At 43.4% G+C, this 20651-nt stretch overlaps 2 protein-coding genes across 3 annotated transcripts; one reads left to right on the plus strand and one right to left on the minus strand.

Moving 5' to 3' along the window:
- Positions 1-474: 474 nt before the first annotated feature.
- Positions 475-5804, minus strand: npl (N-acetylneuraminate pyruvate lyase (dihydrodipicolinate synthase)). Its single transcript, XM_071921919.2, has 12 exons — positions 5579-5804; positions 4764-4836; positions 4504-4577; positions 3772-3859; positions 3608-3665; positions 2875-2950; positions 2539-2631; positions 2231-2376; positions 2051-2097; positions 1851-1935; positions 1716-1755; positions 475-1540 (listed from the first exon to the last, which is right to left on the minus strand). The coding sequence occupies exons 2-12, from the start codon at positions 4832-4834 to the stop codon at positions 1395-1397; spliced, it is 924 nt and encodes a 307-aa protein (XP_071778020.1). The 5' UTR covers positions 4835-4836; positions 5579-5804; the 3' UTR covers positions 475-1394.
- A 582-nt stretch (positions 5805-6386) lies between these two features.
- On the plus strand, positions 6387-20603 carry edem3 (ER degradation enhancer, mannosidase alpha-like 3). 2 transcript variants are annotated; one of them, XM_071921948.2, is made up of 21 exons: positions 6387-7770; positions 7870-7915; positions 8636-8736; positions 8949-8988; positions 9388-9500; positions 9740-9893; positions 10839-10973; positions 12635-12740; positions 13329-13426; positions 13820-13945; positions 14105-14188; positions 14455-14538; positions 14952-15076; positions 15409-15580; positions 15683-15828; positions 16009-16153; positions 16365-16556; positions 16842-17007; positions 17273-17458; positions 17903-17950; positions 19191-20603. In XM_071921948.2, the coding sequence occupies exons 1-21, from the start codon at positions 7682-7684 to the stop codon at positions 19553-19555; spliced, it is 2721 nt and encodes a 906-aa protein (XP_071778049.1). In that variant the 5' UTR covers positions 6387-7681; the 3' UTR covers positions 19556-20603. The 2 variants fall into 2 exon arrangements, with proteins under 2 accessions (XP_071778049.1, XP_078141740.1); XM_078285614.1 differs by lacking the exon at positions 17903-17950.
- Positions 20604-20651: the final 48 nt, after the last annotated feature.

Consider the following 20651-nt stretch of genomic DNA (forward strand, 5'->3'; position numbering starts at 1 on the left):
GAACCAAGCCTGAGACAAAACAGAAGATTCTACACTGCAGACAAAATGTGTACTGTGTTCTGTTATTTACATACATGTTGATATATTTACACTGTAGTCTCTCTAACCTGTCAGAGGGAAATGAACGGCCCAGATTGAGGAATAAGCCACTGATGAATGTTTACTATGGAAAAGATAGTGGATATAGAAGTGGAGGAGAGGAAGGCAAGGAGAGGAATACAAAGTAACCAAGTGAGTAAACACCACAACCACGAGACATGCACTGGCAAGGACAAAGCCGCACTCTCTCACTGAAGCTAAACACACACACACACACACACACACACACACACACACACACAAACACTCACACAAAACACCACATCTTTGCACAAGGACGAGATATTTTGGCCATGTGATTTGAAAACGTTTTGGGAACAGAGCATAAGCGAAAAAGAGACATCAGTTTATGAATGAATCAGTATGAATCAGTGAATGGATCAGCACATTTATTTGTATGAAATCAGCAACTTGTTACAGTACAAAGATAGGATTGTTCATAATGTTTTTCCCTTTTTCTGTCATTCAAAAAGTATACTCTTAAAAGCAACTTCAGGATTCTCACACAAAACATGATTTTACTCAGTATAAAATGATATCAAGATAACACTGATGATCTATTAGGAGATTTCACAGCCCTTTTGTAGCAATAAAAAATAAAAATGTTACATTTCCCTGGGCTATGAAAGTTAGTAATTGTACACATTTTACGGAATGATAGCAACATTATCAGCTAAAAATGTTTAACATGTAAGATTTTTCCTTTACACAGTGACAGATTAAATCTTTAGTTCTGAAAAAATATTTGTCAATGGAGAATGCCCATAGATAATATGTAGATATAACCTATAGAAATAACAATAACTATTCTGACTTATTCAACTGAGAATATACAGTAACTTTATGATTGTTGACATTTTTCCCTATGCTACTTGAGTGTTTTTGCTTTTTTCCCCCAGTGGAAAAAAAAAAACTGGTATGTTCCAGTACATTTAAAAGGCACAAAATGTAGTTTCGGTCTATGTGTCATCCCTGTATTTGCTGGTACAGCTTAATAATGTGTTTTAATAAAAACATTTGCTAAACTATAGCCTACCAAAAACTGTTTTATAATTCAAGTCTGGTCAAATGCAAATCTAACATTCAATTTGACAAATGGAGGCTGTGTTTAGTTTCCCTCCTTTATGACGGAAAGGTTTGGTGCAAAGTTAAATGGCTGATGCTAGACTTACACTACACACTGCAGAGCTGGAACCATCCCACAGTCACTGGGAATCTGAAGCATGGACAACAGGACTTAGTTGGGCTGTACAGATCAAGTAGAGTTTAGCAATCTAGTGTGAACATCAGTGGTATCAGTGGTCAGGAAAGATGCTGTGGTATTTCTCTGCGATGGGCTGAGCGTGAGCAGGAGGACATGGCAGCACAGGGAGTCGAGGCGGGCCCAGACACAGTCCTGACAGCTCACTCATCAGCTGCTTGTTTACTCCCACATCAAACCCTGTAAACAACATCACAACAATAGAAATCACAATAGGCCTACACTTCAAAATCACTATGACCTATGACAGTTACCAAAGAGCTACTAAGGTAGAGAGAGACAACTAGTCTACTAGAGATGAGTACTAAGTCAGATCTAATTTGGTAGAAAACATCATCGCACTACAATCACTCACCTTGTTTTATGGCATAACAGAGAAGCTCTTGCGCCTTGAACTGCTCATGGAAATTAGATAAAGATGTCAGTAAACAAAATTGATGCAAAATACCAACAGAACCTGAGAGCTGCAGCAGGGGGAAATGTGCAGTACCTGTATTGTCCTGGCTTGGGAGAGGTCCCCTTTTTCAAATGCTGATATGAGCTGGTTGACATGGTATCCTAGATAGTTATATGTGCTGAGGGCAGAAAAATGAATAACAGCAATTTAAATAACAAACTGTAAATTTGCCAGTGAGACTGAAAGCTGAAAATGCAGTAGATATATATATATAATAGAGAGAACACACTGACCTGCCAACTGCTCCGTGGGCGCCCATAGCCAGCGCTGCAAGCAGTTGCTATGGCAAGATGAAAGGAAATGTTTTAGGATCAGGTCAGAGTCACAACTATTCATCAACAGTTTATCGAGAGAGAGTAAAAAACAGGCGAACGAAACAAGACCAAAACAGATGAAGAGGAAGACAAGCTGACCTCGTCGACGCCGTACAGCAGTGACCAGTGAGGCTGACTGTAGCTGACACATCGGCCAAAGTCCATCAGGTCAGCTCCACTGAACTTCACACCCCTGAAGGACGGGATGAGCTTCTCAATACCTTCCAACACGTCTCTAGCTGGCACTGGGGAGGAAAAAAAAGACCATCTGAAATTCAATAACTGGATAACGGCATTCACTGTAGTTGGAGATGCAGAGTCCCTCAAGGTAGAAATACAGAATGGCATCCTATCAAAAGATGCAAAATGCTTACAATAATGTAACGCATCAAATCAGTGGCACTAACCATTAACACCGGTGACAGCTGGAATATGATAATAGTAGAAGGGCACAGTTGGGGCAGCTGAAGCCACCTCCTGGAGGAATTTCCTCAAGGCATCTGAGTTTGGGTGAGAGGAAAGAAATTAGGAAAATTTAACCCATGTAAACATAACATTTTTCTTTCCAGATGTCTTAGTCTGAGACATATTATACAGTGCTGGTATGTGAATGAAATGTGAAATGTGAAAGTGGATGGTAGGCAGGCAGTGGGACATCAGTAGTTATCCACATATCATCAGTGTGCATAAACCTTCTTTGAAAATATGGAGATAAAACACTTTCCCCCTCTATCATCACATACCTGCAGTTCTGGGCTTGAAGAAGGATGGTGCAATGACCGATATCCCATCAACCCCTACTTGTGCTGCATGGCGAGCCTGAGGGGGGGTGGGGTGAGGACGGGGGGGCGAGGAGGGGGAGGGGGAGGGGGGGTCAACCATAAATGTTAGCTTTTGGTGTCAGTCCCTCAGGATCAAAGAGCAAGGGCTTCTTTCTAGATTCACCATTTTGCACTAACGTTCAACAATCATACAGGGAGAAATCTATTGTAGAAGAGGAAGAGATACCAATTTCTCCACCGACAGTAGCCTCAAAAGACCAGAATGCAATGCAGCTACAACACATGTTGTGTTTGAGTAAGGGGTGCGACTCTCACATTTTCCTAACTGGAATAACTAGAATACAACCTCAGGCACATTCTCTGGGAGATGTCCAAAGTCTTTGTGAGAAATGTAGGAAATCACTAACTGAAGTAGGAGCCACCATTAGGTAAGGAGCGTCGGAGCAAATGCAAATTTACATATTCTCCAGTGAACAGTAACAGTAAAAGCGATCACAAAAATATTGACAGAATTTTGATTTACAAGTAAAATTACCATGATAGCATATGATCACTTCATTTTTCTAAACAATGTAGATAAAGTGCAGTGTAGAGTGAGGGTGTGGTGTGAACATGTGCTGATGTATCGACTCATATTACGTAACAGGTAGGAATGTGAATGACATACAAGTAGTAAACAAACACAGTAACTCACCAGTTCTTGGGAATCTTTCAGACTCAGGCAGCCCACGTGCACAATCACCTGCTCCAACCTGCAGACACAACATTCACCGGCTACTATCAACTGTTTTTTTTCTTCTCTGTGTCAACTGATGATGCAGACACATTTCCATGGAAAGACCCCGTCCGATGACTTACTTGCCCTTGGCTTTCTGACACCACTCCTCCGTCAGCATCTTCCTCTCCTCCACACTGAGAGACATGCCCTCTCCAGTGGTGCCATTCACTGTGGAGAGGAAGATACAGTATGACAGAGTTAACAGGCAAGAGGAGAGCATGAACCAGGATGATGTATTGGGATTGGAGGGAAACGGTTTGTCAAGGAAATTAAATAGTAATCAGGGTAAAGTTTGGTATAATCTTCACAGCATGTGACTTCATGGATTATGATGTGTAGGAAACATTGATCAGCGTTTTTCAAACAAGAGGAAGGACAAAGTTTATATCTTTGTTGTGTCTATCTTTTGCTCTGTCTTTCTGTTAACAGTTAGATAGCAAGCAGAGCCAGACACAGCGCAATATGTTCCATCAACAGCTTTTTTTTTTTGCCAGCAAGGTCAGTTAACATTGAGTTAGCTGGAGAGCAAACAACTAACTATGCGCACATCGACAGTGGGTGTTGGGTTGAGTGCCGCACATCAGCTGACGCTTCGAAGCGTTTTCATGAAATAAAGAGTTAAATAATACTTCGGTGTGCGGGTTCTACTCCTTAACTGGAGAGCAACACATAAAATTAGTCCTACAAAACATCTATTAAAACTAAACTAAACAAAACAAAAGCTGAACGTGTCACACCACAGTTGATCCTGGTGGGAACAGAGACGATAGACAATGACAAATATCAAAGATAGAATCCACCTGTAAACTTACCAAATATGTTATTTACATCTTGTTTCTTTGCCAAGTAGTCAATGTAAGGTTCAATCACTGAGAGGTTGATTTCACTGTTTTGGGAAAACGTGGGGAGAAAAAAGAACAATAAATATATACATGTCACGGTGATCTACTTCTGTAAGAGTGCAAGATGGCCACAGTTTACACAGTTACAGAGGTGGGTGGGTGGGGTGGGGTGGGGTGGGGTGTATGAGTATACACTCATACACCCAAAATGTAGCTTTTCTGTTACCCACCCTTGTGGAGTAAGTGGAGTAAAGGTGGCTGCAACAAGACCAGTCAGCTTTTTACCAACAGCAGGAGCCATGACTAAGAGAGAGAGAGGGAGAGAGAGAGAGAGAGAGAGAGAGAGAGAGAGAGAGAGAGAGAGAGAGAGAGAGAGAGAGAGAGAGAAAGAGAATCAGATGAGATGTTGTAGCTCAGTGGGAACTTTTAACTTCAGTTGGATTGGCATTTCTGCTTCAATAAAAAGTTTCAATTTGTATTCTGCACTTGTACAATATATTACTATATTATTACAATTAAAGAAACATGACTTCTCTATGGAAAAATACATTTCAATCTTATAGACAGACAACATACAATAAAGTACCCAAGTATTTATCTACAGTATGAGCCTAATGTAGGCTAGCATACATTGTATATAAACAATATAGTCAATAAATAATAGCTAAAATAATAATAAGATAATAAGCTAAAATAGCTTACCCCACTTTTTTATTATTATTTTATTTGCGCACATTGAGACACAATCCATGAAAAAACATGTGAAATAGAAAATAAATATAATGAAATAGAAAATAAATATAAGTGTGCAGGTGGGGTGAGAACCCCACTCAAGGCTTACGGAGACCTCACCGAAACAACAAGATTATACACTATAATAAAGCTTATAGGCTATAACATCAACACGGAAAACGATAAACAATGAATCAGAGCAGGAGAGGAGCTATCGAGATACAAAAGGCTACATTGAGCGTAAATTAATCTGCATTTCATCAGTATTTCATTGTAAAAGGGTGAAACACAAACAAAGTCTAGGCTTCTGTACCTGTAAGAGCTTGTCCCTTCTCCAAGTTGCGGTAGTCAAGTAGTTTGTGACAGGAAGTCGCCTGCTGCAACCTGACTTACTGTGTACTACCAGGGATTTGTTGATGAACTTATCATGTGAGACCATTCCAGTGTCAAGTGACAAAGCAAAGCAGCATGGGAAATGGAGTGAATACTGAAAAAAGGAAGATATACGTGGGTTTCCTAAACGTTTGATGGAATTAGGAAATATTAATCTTATAGAGCATATAAACTGATGGGGTGCGATTCCGATTTCCTTGTAATTTACTCGGAGATTTAAATGTAGTTATTCTTATGATAAACAGAATTTAAATGCTGCCTTGACATGCTGTTGTAAAAATCGTAATTATGCAAGACCCAACAAAGTGGTAAATACACTCTGAAGCCTTATCACTACTGGCTTCCCAACCACTACTGATAGTAAAACTGTTGCATTCATGGGTTACATGCTATGGTTTGGCATTCTACGCCAATAAATTGCATTGTTGTATCTTGTTTTATGATTAAATAAAACAACAGACGCCTGTCTGACTGGCTGACAAGAACTGTCTAAAAAATGTTTCCCAACTACATATTTTATTATTAAGTAAAACAACATCCACTTAGTTTTGTTACAGAGTCCATTTCCGTGTAACCACTTGAGATTTGTATTTAGGACTTTAGACAGTTTACGAGCAGCACTTGAAGGCATCTTGAGATGGGCAGGGTAAGGGGCGGGACCTCAGCAGACGGCCAGGAAGCGGATGTTGTTGACGCTTTATTCCTAACAGCATCCGCTTGAAGGCTAGCTAGGGGAAGTAGCCGCATACCTTGAGGCTCCAGATCAAGTCAGACCAGATGGGGGGCGAACGTATCCACTTCACAATCTGAAAGACAAGGCAGTCTGGCCGAGGTCCGCTGGTCAACAATGGAAGCGGTTATTTTCGGTTTGTTTTGTTTTCAGGCTGTTTACATTGTAACCGGTTCAGTTGGCTAGCACGGCTGGCTAACTGGCTAAATCCTAACAAGTGCTTTCCTGCCTGACTGGCTGGCTGGCGAAAGAGAACTGTCAAAAGGAGGAAATATTTACATCTGAAAAAGATTTCCCAACCACATATTATCTACGTGATACCAGGGAATCTGATATGAGCAAGAGCAAGACGTCTTTGTAGGGCTGCTGATTGAATTGGCTTTGTTGACTGTGTGGAGTAGGTAAACGATTTGAGGAAGGGGAATATAGCTAGATATTTATAGATAAGCCGGGAAGACTTATTCTAGTCGGCGGTACTTGCTTTGGTTTCTAGTGAGTGTGTGTGGAATATTCAGACGGCTAGAAGTAACTTGATGAAGACTCGGATATGAAAATATGTGGAAGCTGGCATCATTATCATCTTTAGATCCCTGGATTCTCCTAAGTTAAGTGTTTGTGGCCTTGCTTTGAGATATTCATTTTTGATATTGTGCATGCCAACGTGTCACACGTCTCCATGAAAGTAGGTCCGGGTGACAGCTTGGAAAGTAAACAGGTGTGACAGATCAACCCGCTCCCAGCAACCTGCAGCGACTTTCCACTACAACGCATGCGTGCTCCGTGGTTCATATGTCGGAGTACATCATAGATCTGGGCTATTACTTGAAATAACAGCATTCCTGCAAACTACTGAACAGGAGTTTTGACCGTAGATACACACTTATGCCATGTCCAGTCGCTCTCTCACTCACAAATCCAACAATCCCTTGGATGTACTGTGTGATTTTGTTTTTTCTGAGAGTCATAGATGAAGTCTAAGTGGCCAGAACTAAGCTAGACACTAGTAACTGCAATTTGGGCAGTGGAGACAGGATTGATTCATGATGTTGTTATTTGTAACCATTGAAGATTAACCAACACCTCTTGGCCGAAGCCAAAAATATCTTTTAACATGATCTCAGAGGTAGAAACACCTATGAGGTAGTCTAGGCTTGTGTTTCTTAGGTGTTCGACTTCTTTGTTAGTGTTGGCTGTTTGGTGAGTGTAGTGGTAATGACTAGACGTATGCTCCTTGACTGACTTGAGAGCCAAACTGTAGTTATATGTGTGTCACGATCTTGCCCACCTACCACAATGCCGCCTGTATTGTTGTTATCGCTGCTGCTTGGAGCGTTATGCAGCCTGGGGCAGGCTATGTCCCGGGAGGAGAGGCACAGGTTGAGGTGAGTTGAGAAAAACGTTCAGCATCCTTGGAGCATAATGTGAGACAAAAAAAGATGTGACACATGCTGACTTGTTTCTGTGCTCTACCCCTCCCGAAGGAACCAAGTGGTTGAGATGTTTGACCATGCTTATCAGAATTATATGGTAAGTCCTCTTCCCTTGGAAATGTTTTGATATGCACATCCAAGTTTCTAAGTGGTGCTGTACAAAAAATGTTCAAACAAATTTCAAAGTAGTTCTGCACACAGTAATATGATCACCAAAAGTGACTTCTGTGCAAACAAACAATGTTTCAACCTGAATTGGTCTTTGTCAGGTTGTCGATTACTACCACAATGCCGTTTTAAATAGTATTCCTCCTCTCCCTTCATAGAAACAGGGATTTCTAGTTGAAGGAATTTAATAAATAAGCCTTTGTGCTGCCACCTTGATAACTGAATTAGTTTCAGGAACATTGAGCAGCTTTTAGGTCACTAAGCCTATTTTTGAAATGCCCTTTTGTATCCCTGCCCATAGTGTTAGCGCAGAAGTGAGAATATCTGTATGAAATTAAGCTGTGACATTTCTGTTGCTTTGCATTGAGATATGGATTTCCAAACAATAATTTCACCTTTTTTGTGATGTTTGGGTGTGTGTTTTTAATCTCAGTCGCTAATTCAGCAAAAAATGGTAATGAGCACTGCTTGCTTTTCTAAATGTCCCCAGTGGCTTTTTTGCAGCTTCTTTCATGTTGGCTTAACTGATGTCATGCACCCTTAGGGTGAGCGGAGTCTGAACAGACTGAGCTGGCCTCTTAGGGCACAGAGGAAAATGAAGGTCAAAGCTGCATTGTGTAAAAAGTTTGGTGTGTGTGTTGTTGCCCAGGACCATGCGTACCCAGCAGACGAGCTGATGCCTCTGACGTGCAGAGGAAGGGTGCGAGGGCTCGAACCCAGTCGGGGTGACGTGGACGACGCGTTGGGCAAGTGAGTAGCGAGCTGCCTTCCTCCCTTGAAGTCAGTGTGTAGTAATGGGACAATAATGACAATAATGCTGCAGAGGTGGAACTCAGAGGCAAAGATGCACTCACACATGATGATTAGCTGACATTATGTTGAATCATTTTGACACATTTTCCTCAAGGGGCGGTGACAGGCTTGGTAAACAGTGATTGATTGATTGTCTCCCCATGCGCTAGGTTCTCTCTGACCCTCATAGACACTCTGGATACTCTTGTGGTGAGTAATTTTTACTTCTATTGTCTACGTTTATTGAGGTTGCATTTATGTTTATTTAGGTGAACTTTGTAAAGTAGTAGAATGGAACACACACATCCAGTGAAAACCTGATATGAGTGCATGGCAGAGATCGATTAAAATTGGAGGAATGTGGTATGCACACTGTTTAGGAAAATGGTGCCATGAAAAATTTAATGCGTAACATTGACATTTTGACTCTGTGGGCCCTCATTAGGATGTAGAAAGAAATGTCAATGTTATGAATAAAATATTCTTGAGAGCATTAATTAAATAATTCAATATTTCTGGGAGCATTTTTATAAACAGTATGCGGCAGGTTTTATTCCTCATTTAAATACTGTAAAGATCTATAATTCAGTCACTCTTCCTTACTCCCAGCTTTTGAACAAGACGACAGAGTTTGAGGCTGCAGTGAGGAGAGTCCTGTCAGATGTGAGGCTGGACAACGACATTGTGGTGTCTGTCTTTGAAACCAACATCCGTGTCCTGGGGTGAGCTTGGACTGGTTTATCAACAGACAAAACCTGCAACAGTAATCTTACAAACTTTATGGAATCTCTTCTTTCTGACAGTGAACAAATAGAGCATCTTGTCCTCAAAATCTGTTAGTTTTGAATTCAGCTAAGTAAAAAAGTTAGTGAGAAGAAGTCAGTGGATTCTGCTACAGTTTGATTTTAACATGTAGCTGTTGAATGTGTGTGTGTGTGTGTGTGTGTGTGTGTGTGTTCAGAGGTCTGCTGGGAGGGCACTCCATGGCTGTGATGCTGAAGGAGGGGGGGCATCACATGCTGTGGTACCAGGATGAGCTCCTGCATATGGCCAAAGATCTGGGCCTCCGACTGCTGCCTGCCTTCAACACCAGCAGTGGCCTGCCTTACCCCAGGGTGAGACAAAAATACACACACACAAACACGCTTTAACACATACAGTAGATTGAACCTCTTAATGTCAGAAATCAACCTACATACACTGTTGTCTATGTAATGTGGGGATGTTGGGCTTGTGTCTTGTTTGTGGGAGTTAATTGAATATTAGTTTTCATGATTTTGTTTTCAAATGGCTCAGGATAAGAAAAATGTTCTTCGTGATGTTTTGCAATATGGATTAGTTAAAAAGGTTATTTATTGAATGAATTTGAACACTAAGCCCTCACAGGCAGACCAATCACAATACTGGACCTGGATTGGCAGACAATAGCGGCTGCTCTAATTGAAATGAGGATAACCGTCTGGGTTTTAGCCATTGTTTAGTGAGGGGAGCCAGTGAAGATCAGGTCCAGTTGTGAAAAAGGACGGAAGCCTCGATTTTTGAAAATGCAATAACTTTACATCTAACCACTTGAACAAAATCCAATTTTAACAATACCTACATTAAACACCTGTCATCATATATGTATATAAAAAGAGAGAAATTTAAATTCTTATAATAGAACCCCTTTAAGTTAAATCTGAAGACAGAAACATACATGGTGTACAGTCAGGCAAATATGTACACAGACAAACATAACAAACACAAACACATGCACACAGTCATGCACAGAAACACATATTAGCACTGGCCACCTTTGCACACACTTGCAGGGTTGAAAGATGACGGGCTGACATGCACATTTGCTGAAAGGATGCTCACAGCAAGGGGACAAACGAACGACATCCCTATCAGATCATGACTGCATAATTCCATTTTCTGCTTCAGCGCTCCGCTCGCAGCTGTCACAGCTTTTAGACGCAGACTTTTTTGCGGTTGACTAGTTTCCATGCCCAGTCTGCTGCAAACCAAATGTGGCTCTAAAAACAGATTTTTAATTTTGTTATTATTCTGCGCAACAGGTGAACTTGAAATATGGTGTCAGGGGTCCTGAGACGAGAACAGGCACAGAAACGGACACCTGTACGGCTTGTGCAGGCACCATCATCCTGGAGTTTGCTGCCTTAAGTCGCTTCACTGGGGACCCTGTGTTTGAGGTAACACATCGTCGTCAGATAATCAGCGCCTACCATGCATATAGTAACACAATAGTTAAATATAGTGGACCACTTTTAAAACATGTTGAAAACTTACCTGCATCTAAAAAGCCAACACATCATCACCAATCATGCTCCTATTCACTACTGAAACTTACTTTTTCAGATCTGTATTCAGATCTTAATTTATAAGTTATGTTATAAATGTTAAGTTAATAGTAAGAAATGAAAAAAGGCATAATAAGAGGTCACTACTCCTGTATGGGTATGGCTTTGCTTGGAAAATGTCCAAGTAGGATACACTCTTATATCATGCTCACTGATGACCATCAAACACAATATATGTTTTGATTGGTGCACCCAAACTAAACTTCCATTGTATGTTTTGCTGGTCTGCTGGGATGTTTGCTATGCCGACCCTTAACATATAAGTGCCTCACCTTTCTCTGCGTATCTATAATTCAGGTTACACTTTGTCACTGGATCATTTTTGAGATTGGGTTACAAAGACTCGATGTTATGAAACCACATTGTTGTGTATCCATACATGACCTAAAATGTCTGTCATGCATCTGCTGTGGCTGTGTTGAATGAAATCTGAGTGTGTGTCCTTTTCCTCTTGCTTCCTCCTCACCTCTTTACACCGCTCATGAGTCATGTGCATATTGTGGCTGGACTGCGTCTAGCATATTTAAAATGTAAATATGCAGTGCAAACCTGATCACCTTAAAATCCGGCCTGTAAGGTTCAATAGCAATGTGATCCAAGTCCTGTGCATCCAGACCACTGATTTTTTTTAAAGTTTGTGCCAGTCGTCTATGCTCTCCTAGAATATTTTCCTAGTTGTCTGCACACAGTCAGCATAGTTGGAGATATCAGGGCTTGTTTTCCAACCTTCAGAAGAAGCCATTTGCTGGCACTAATTTTATGTATGAAAAACTACTTCCACAGACTTGAAAATTGCCCGAGCAAGATAATCCATCACAGTAAACATGAAGCCTTAATTTGATTTTGTTAAAGGTTCTTTATCATTATTTCATTGTGCCTGAGTTGAATTGTTTTCATATAAGTGTGCACATTTTGTACTCTGCTTACTGTCAATCACCTGACACCCACAGGAAGAAATGGAAGTCTCCGCCAGAAAATATTAATTCAGGGCGTCTTTGTTAGTTGTGACAGCAGTTAGTACTGTCAAGCTAGGTTTGACATGTTTTCATTTTAAAAACGAGGAAATGTAAAAAAAATTAATTACATATGGCGTGCATTGCAAAATGATTGGGAGAAATATAGACAGTAGACAGAAGTAAATGGGCTCTAACTCTAAATGACACTGATATTCTCTTTTTAAGCTCTTTGATCAATTTACCTCTTGTGTGACAAGAAGATTGGTCTTCAATTTCAGCTCTATGCCTCCAATATCATATCATATTTTGTTCTAGTGGATGTGAAGGTTTTGCATCCTGTGCTTCAAGTGGAATAGTGAAGAGGTTTAATTTTTCCATATGAGATAATATGAGAGCCGAGGACTGGTTTATTTCTTGGCAGCAGCAGACTGCAGTAGCCGTTCCCTGATAGATTGATTACACTGTCTCACTGTACGTATTGGTCAGAAGATTGATTTTTTTTTTTGATCAATGATGCACCCTCCCACACATCCACAGGCCCACGCCCGGAGAGCCTTGGACTTCCTGTGGGAGAAGAGACAGAGGAATAGCAATCTGGTGGGGACCACCATCAACATCCACTCTGGAGAGTGGGTCCGCAGGGGTGAGAGAGGGGAGGAGGAGGGGATGAAGGGGTGAGAGAGAGGGGGGGGGGGAGGAGATGAGGTGGTGAGAGAGGGGAGGAGGAGGGGATGAAGGGGTGAGAGAGGGGAGGAGGAGATTAGGGGGTGAGAGAGGGAAGGAGGAGGAGATGAAGGGGTGAGAGAGGGGAGGAAGTGGGGATGAAGGGGTGAGAGAGGGGAGGAGGGGGTGAGAGGAGAGGAGAAGGACATGAAAGGGTGAGAGAGGGGAGGAAGAGGGGATGAAGGGATGAGAGGGGAGGAGGAGGCGAAGGGGTGAGAAAGGGGAGATTAAGGGGTGTGAGATGGGAGGAGGGAATGAAAGGGGAAAAGGGGAGGTGAAGGGGTGAGCTAAGGAAATAGGGGATGTAGGGGTGAGACAAAAAGGAGGGGTGTGACAGAGTATGGAGGGATGAGGAGACGAGGACATGGGGAAGTGGAGGGAGAGAGTTTTTGTGTGGGTGAGAGGAGAGAGGATGTCAGGGTACAGCGGGTAGATGGGCAAAAATAGAACATCTGTTTGACATCTTACTTCTGTTGTCGTCAGAGGTGTTGTGTTTGTGTTTCTCCAGACAGTGGAGTGGGAGCAGGAATTGACTCATACTATGAATACCTGCTAAAGGCCTACATACTCCTGGGAGATGACCTGTTTCTGCAGCGCTTCAATATTGTGAGATAATACACACACACACACACACACACACACACATACTGTTTGGGACTCTCAAACATCCACTCATACAGGGTAACTAGAGCCCTCTCTGTCTGCATAATAGGATTCTGTCACGATGGCTTCTCCCACATAGGACAGGGTTATACTATTAAATTTGTGTATTCCTGGATTCGGTTTAACCCTTCTGTCTTGCAGTGTGGCATTTAGTGTTGATATTATAGTTTCTGATGTTTACTCGGGTATAAACTTTGTCCTCGACCTGTTTTTAAGTTCTCCCTGGTCTCTTTGAGTATGCCTATAACATCCCACTGTCCATCTGCTCTATTTATCCCAACTAGCACCATAAGCCTATTATATCCTCAATTCATCCACTTTGTGTGCCCCACCTAGCACTATGCATCTATAATGAAGTACATTAGCCAGCCTCCTCTGCTGCTAGATGTCCACATCCACAAACCTCTGCTTCCCGCTCGCACCTGGATGGACTCTCTGCTGGCCTTCTTCCCTGGACTACAGGTCAGACTTGCACATCCCACACTTATGTATCAACCAAAGGATAGTCACTTTGATCAATGATTTTACTCTTCATGATACTCATCATGTTAACGGAAGCATTTGCTCTGTCTGTAGCCTCTTGCGGCAGTTCAGTAACTTTGTTCGTTCCACACGTCCCAGGTGTTGAAGGGAGATATCCGTCCTGCCATTGAGACCCACGAGATGTTGTACCAAGTTACCAAGAAACACAACTTCCTCCCTGAGGTAATCTGTCTCTCTCTGTCTCTCTGTCTTCTCCCATCTGTCTTCATCTGCCCTAGGCTGTAACGGTGCCACAATGAATGACTTGCATCACTGAAAAATGTGGACACTCAAATTACTCCATATGGCTTGTGTTGGCAACAAAAAACACTGTGGAAATTAGCTAGCTTGCACTTCTGGACTACATTTTAGCTTTGTCTCTCTGTTCTAACTATATACCGCTTGGGATGGTGTGCTGACCCCCTCCGTCTCTCTCCATCCATCTGCAGGCCTTCACTACTGATTTCAGGGTACACTGGGCCCAGCATCCCCTGAGGCCTGAGTTTGCAGAGAGCACCTATTTCCTCTACAAGGTAATTTATCAGGGATATATGACATAATGCAGAGGTTCTCAGCCTTTTCGGAGCCACAGTACAGAGGGAAACATCTATTATCATGAGCTTGTTTGGTTAAATGTTTATTTCATTAATGTTAGCTTGCTGTTTGACCTCAGTTTTATTGACATTTGAGCAAATTCTCCAGGTACATCTGTGATCCAGCTCACTCAAACTGGTTAAGAACCACCGCCTCAATGTTGGCAATTATTAAGCAGCAGCAATCATACAGATGACTAATTAGCATTCTCTATTAACATTTAAATTCAATTTCAATTTAGCTTTTGGCATGCTGGCATACTGTTAACATTGAGTAACGGACCTTGGGTCTCATATATATATCTATATATGCCCTCTGTTATGACCACACTACTGTCCTCTCTTTCTCCCAGGCCACAGGAGACCCTTACTACCTGGAGGCAGGCCGCACCGTTCTGGACAACCTCAATCGCTTCGCCCGTGTTCCCTGTGGCTTCGCTGCCATGAAGGACGTACGCACTGGGAGCCACGAGGACCGGTGAGAATACGGGGGCTCGGAGCATTTGCAGGATGATACAGCTCAAAGACTTCTGAAGTGCAACTGTAGACATCATTCAGAAATGTTTCACATGCAGTCAGATGACAATAACTACAGCAAACGCAATATAATCATACATAGTGGTGAATCAAATCGTTATAGTGTAGGAAAGGTTTAATGCTACTTAATGATCACTGGATAAAAAACACAGATAGATAGTCTTGCTGGCACTGTAGTGCACATAGTGCCTGACTGGTAAATAAATCAAAAGTTTTAATGTAGTGTCGTATTTTTTGGCCCGGTGCCCCATTGCACCTCTTCTCTCTTCTCAGAATGGACTCGTTCTTCCTGGCTGAAATGTTTAAATACTTGTTCCTGCTGTTCGCGGATGCTGAGGACCTCCCCTTTGACGTAGAGGACTACATCTTCACCACAGAGGCACACCTGCTGCCCCTGTCTCTCTCCATGGCCCCTAACACTTCAGCTGCCGCCGCAAATATGACGGTAATCAGTGTGATACCATTATAGCTAGATTTAAAAAAGTGATGAAAGCTTTTACACAATCCAATTACTAATAACACCTTTCACTTTCTCATGATGCTTCAGACAGAGGAAGAGCTGGACGACTCTAACTTTGATTGGACCTGTCCTAACACCCGCCTCTTGTTTCCTGACCCCGCCTTCCCTCGGAACCTGCGAGAACCGATCCGTAGCGCTGTGGACAAGAGTTGCCCCCGTCCTGCTCCTTACCGGTATGTATAGAGATGGTACCTGTGGTTATATGCTGACACAAAAGAAGGGTTTCCATTTTTAATTTATTTAGCATTTCTCAACAGCATTTACCTGCTGTTGTCCCTCACTTTTCACCTCTATTTCTCATATGTGTCCTCCCTCTTTCTCACCATCCTCCTTCTCTCCCTCCATCCCTCCAGTGAGCCCGGTATGGGTCGTCCTCCCCTGAGGGCTCAGGACTTCATGGCAAACAACCCTGAACATCTGGAGCTGCTGAGGAGGATGGGAGTCAGCCTCATCCACCTGAAGGATGGCAGGGTGCAGCTGGTGCAGCATGCTACGCAGGTAAACAACTTAGCAACACGGGTAAACAACCATATGTTCTCATAAATGGCTCACAATCACAAAAGTACACAAAATGCCGAGCCAAAATAATTACATTTCTTCAGAATATACTTCTGTCCAACGTTTTCCTTCTATTCTAATTGCAGTGTTCTTTCTATTCTGATTTTTAAATGTTCCTCTCCTCTCCCCTCCCTGGCACACCCACACCCAGGCGGTGAGTGCGGTAGCTGCAGAGGATGGCATGCGCTTCATGCAGGAGATGATGGAGCTGTCCAGCCAGCAGCAAAAAGAGCAGCTCCCTCCCAGAGCCATCCAGCTCGTCTCACACCCCTTCTTTGGCAGAGTGGTGCTGACTGCTGGCCCAGCACAGTTTGGCACAGACCTCTCCAAAAGTACCACAGGGGTGAGTGGATTTTATAGTGACAGCCAAGCTGCCAATTTCCAAATGGGCACCTAACTGTCTGCATGTTTGTTTTTCCTCAGAGAGTCACTGACTGACTGTTTTTTAAGAGGGCACACACACTCCTAGAATATTTTCCTGATGGGATTTGATCCTCAGCCTGTAGGAGAACATGAGGGATTAGACAGCAGAACTACACAGCACATGATAGGGGATTTTGACCAGTGTTCCTTCATTCTTTCTAGCCAAAGAGAATTCATCTCTTCCCTCTCTTTCTCCTGTGTGCAGGTACGAGGCTTTGTGACTGTGGCTGAGCCCTATAGTGGCTGTACCGAGCTGGCCAATGCTGAGTATGTCCAGGGCCGCATCGCCCTGCTCCAGAGGGGTCAGTGCATGTTTGCCGAGAAGGCCCGACACGTCCAGAAGGCTGGCGCCATCGGAGGCATTGTCATCGGTGAGCACAAGCAATTAATGACACAAGACGCAGGATATCAACTCGGTGACTAGATTAGGGCTCGATAAATGGATTACCTTCCAAGACGACCAGCTGTGGAGCTTCCTGCACATTGCATGATGACTGAATAAATACAGTATAACTTCTATAAACTGATTATAAATGAATAACTGTAAGACCGTCTACCACTCTGCTAACCTCAACTCTTTCTCTTGCCTGCCCATCATGCTCCGCTGTCCTCCCCCCTTTCTCTCCCTCCTCCCAGACGACAACGAGGGCAGCAGCAGCGACACGGCTCCCCTATTTCAGATGGCCGGTGACGGCCGCAACACGGATGACGTCACCTTGCCTCTCCTCTTCCTGTTCCACAAGGAGGGCAACATCCTGCTGGAGGCGCTGAAGGAGTACAGGGAGGTGGAGGTGCTGCTGAGCGACAAAGCCAGGGACAGAGGTGGGACTGCAGTCAATTGCGACATACCGCCATGTGCTTTCCTAACCTGTCAAACTCTCCTCTTTGTTTCCCTTATCTCTCTTGGGAAAATCTTATTAACGTACTCATATCACCCCACTGACTGAGCCTCAGTTTGTGCTTGACTTAAAGTAAAGATGAAGTGTAGGGATTCAGGCAATATTTGAAGGCTGGGTGATGGTGACTCATTCCAGTGGGTCCTCATCTCAGCCACCTACCAGCTGTAGTTTTACTGATGGAGGGTGGAGGTAAGCACCCTTACCAGCACTCTATTCTCTTTTCCTCTTTTTCCTCATCTCCCGAGTCCCTCTGTTCCCTGTGGTGGGCTGTAACAGTGCCTTTCCTCTCCTCTCTCCTCTCTCTTCTCTCTCTCTCTCTCGGTTTCTCTCCTTTTTTTCCATACCTCTCTCCCCTTTGGATGAGCAGCAGCCATATTCAAAGGTAAACCTCTCCCTGGCAGCCTGATTGAGAGCAGTAAGTATTCTCTTCTTCTCCTTCTCTCTGCCTGGCTCACTCTTTTTTTTTTTTCACCCCTTCCCTTGCCTTTCTCTATTTTCCTCCTTACAGTTATACCCCATATCTCTCTGTCCCTCTCTCTCTCTCTCTCGCTCTGCCCTCTAACCACAGGATTGTGTGTTTGATAGAGAAGCTTAGTGCAGTGGCAGCATAGTGTGATCTGTTATTCGCCCCCTCAGAGCTTAGGAGCATGACAGCTCTTTATCCTTTTTTTTCACACTGGAGCAAAGCAATAGATGCACATAGAAAGGCAAGGCGAAGTGGGACAGTCTTGCAAGGTTAGACCCCACGCATAGATTCCCACCCAAACCATGTATATGCTATGTAGATGCTCACTTAACAAAAGCTAAACGTCTAATTTGTGTCTAATGTTTTTATTCTCATGATTTTACCTATGCTGACTTTTACATATTTGGCTGTCTTTGCTTCAATAGAGACGTGCGTTAGTGCTTTAGCTGTACTCTACAACTAATACTAATAATGGTGTGATAATGTATTGATCCCATAAGGAAATTCTGGTTTCGCTTGCACCCCTCCGGGCAGGTCAGAGCACAGGCTCAGCTACATGAACGCACCCTGGAGCTGGTAGGAATTCAGTATCTTTTTCAAGGACACTTCAGCAGGCCCGATGCTTACCGGCACAGACGCTCGACCCCAGGTCCTGTGGTTGAGGAACGGTCTCTCTGACCACAAGGCCACCCTGAGGGCAAAATATCTGGATAGCCTGTGCATATCTGTAACTGAATTATACTCACCTGAAAGCCTGGGTGGATTCCTGTGTAGGATTAAAATAACCGAGAACTCCTTTCCACATTTACAGTCTGCGTCTGTGCTGGACAAAATGCAATGTCTCCTAATCAGTCCAGTGAAAATTTCACAGTGCAACTTCTTACTGGATCAGTTTTTCTCAGTTCAGTTCAGTTCAGTCTGGTTGTGCAGTTATGTGAGACGGGCTTCATCCTGTGGGAAACATGACTCACCGTCAGCATCATGCTGTTAAAGCTGACAGCCTCTTGATGAAAACTGCTCTATTTTTGACTGAGAATGACTACCAGGAGGCATTTTGTATAGATTACTGACTGAGGAGGAGGAAAGCGGTTTGTGTGTGTGTGTGTGTGTGTGTGTGTGCATGTGTGTGTGTCCTGCACATGTTCATCTAGAGAGTGGTTGAATCTCACCCCCCTCCTTTTCTCCTCAGGTGTGGACACACAAGAAGAGGAGGGCTGCTCAACTGAGAGGACTACTCCCACCTCCTCGACACCTATTGACCAATCACAAATGAGCACAGTGGAGTTGGACGAATCAGCTCCTGAGGAGGTTAAACCTTCAGAGGAGGAAGTTAGTCCTCCAGACGAAGAAGTTAGTCCTCCAGACGAAGTTAGTCCATCAGAACAAGAAGAAGTTAGTCCTCCAGAGGCAGAGCCCAAAACGGAGAGAGACTCTGAGAAGAGGGAGGAGCCTGAGGGCGACTCGGACTTGAACAGCCAATCAGTGGACGAATTGCTAGCTGATTGGCGGGAGGACTTGGAGGCGTTCCAGCAGATGGAGAAGGATGAGCTCTGACAGCCGTCCGACACGCCGCGCTGTGTGATGCCTCTGTCCCCCCCGTGACTGTGGTGCGGTCCCGCCGTGGGATTCATCTGGAGGGAGCGCGTCTTCAGGTGGCACCGCCTGTAATCAAATAAAGGTGAACTGAAAGGACACTTGTATGAGTGGGGAGGAATCTTTTTCTGAGCAGGCGGGTTAATGACTGTATTTCCTCTCTTGTCCTCTACGGATGGCATTAAGTGCCAAGGCAGCCCACATATCTTCGGACCATAAGGGAGTCCTCCTAGCCTGGGAGGTGTTTGATGCTTGAGAGACCAGGGTTCTCACCTCACTTTCTCACAGTTTCTGTTTGCCTGTCATAACATACTACGGACCAGACTATATGTAACAACGTGTCTCACTTACTTTCCAATCGGGTCTTGTTTAAGTTTCACGCTGTCTTCCTCTATGCATTTTCTGACTTCTTGTACTTAAAGGGGAACTCACCTTGAATGCTGGTTGAACAACTACTCTCTGATTGATTAATTCATTGACTGGTTGATTTTATTTAAATGTGTTGAGATGATTATATGTCACGCAACGTTTACTGTTTTTCTTTTGTTGGGCCTAATCATGTGTACAATATGATGTTACCTTACTGTGAGTCAAGGACTGCGTTGATTGGTGGGTTCGGTGACATGGAATAATCTCCAGGATCTTATCATGGCTCGTGGCAGGCAGAGTCCGCACCAAAACTATTCTCTCTGGAAGATATATGAAGTCATGTATTAATGTAAATATGTATTTGTCGAGATATATTGACTGAAATAATATAGCGCTGCTTTGCTCAGGTTCTGGTCAGTCTGATTGATCAGATCACCCCACTATTACCAACCTCTCTGGACCACATGGGGTTCAGCGGACCCACCCTCCCCGTGTTGGTTATACCACCGCAGGCCGCCACGGGGGGGCGCTGTTTGATCTGTCATGCTGGAGCTGCTGATTGATTGGAAGGTAAAACTAAGCAAAAATAAGCCAATAAGTTAACACGATGAAATTTAATAAAAATTGATAAGGAAATCGAGCTGACTTTACCTTTCTTTGAGTAATTTATGTTATTGAAGCACTGAAG

Source organism: Centroberyx gerrardi, chromosome 9, assembly GCF_048128805.1.
Source record: "Centroberyx gerrardi isolate f3 chromosome 9, fCenGer3.hap1.cur.20231027, whole genome shotgun sequence".
Classification (NCBI taxonomy): Eukaryota; Metazoa; Chordata; class Actinopteri; order Beryciformes; family Berycidae; genus Centroberyx; species Centroberyx gerrardi.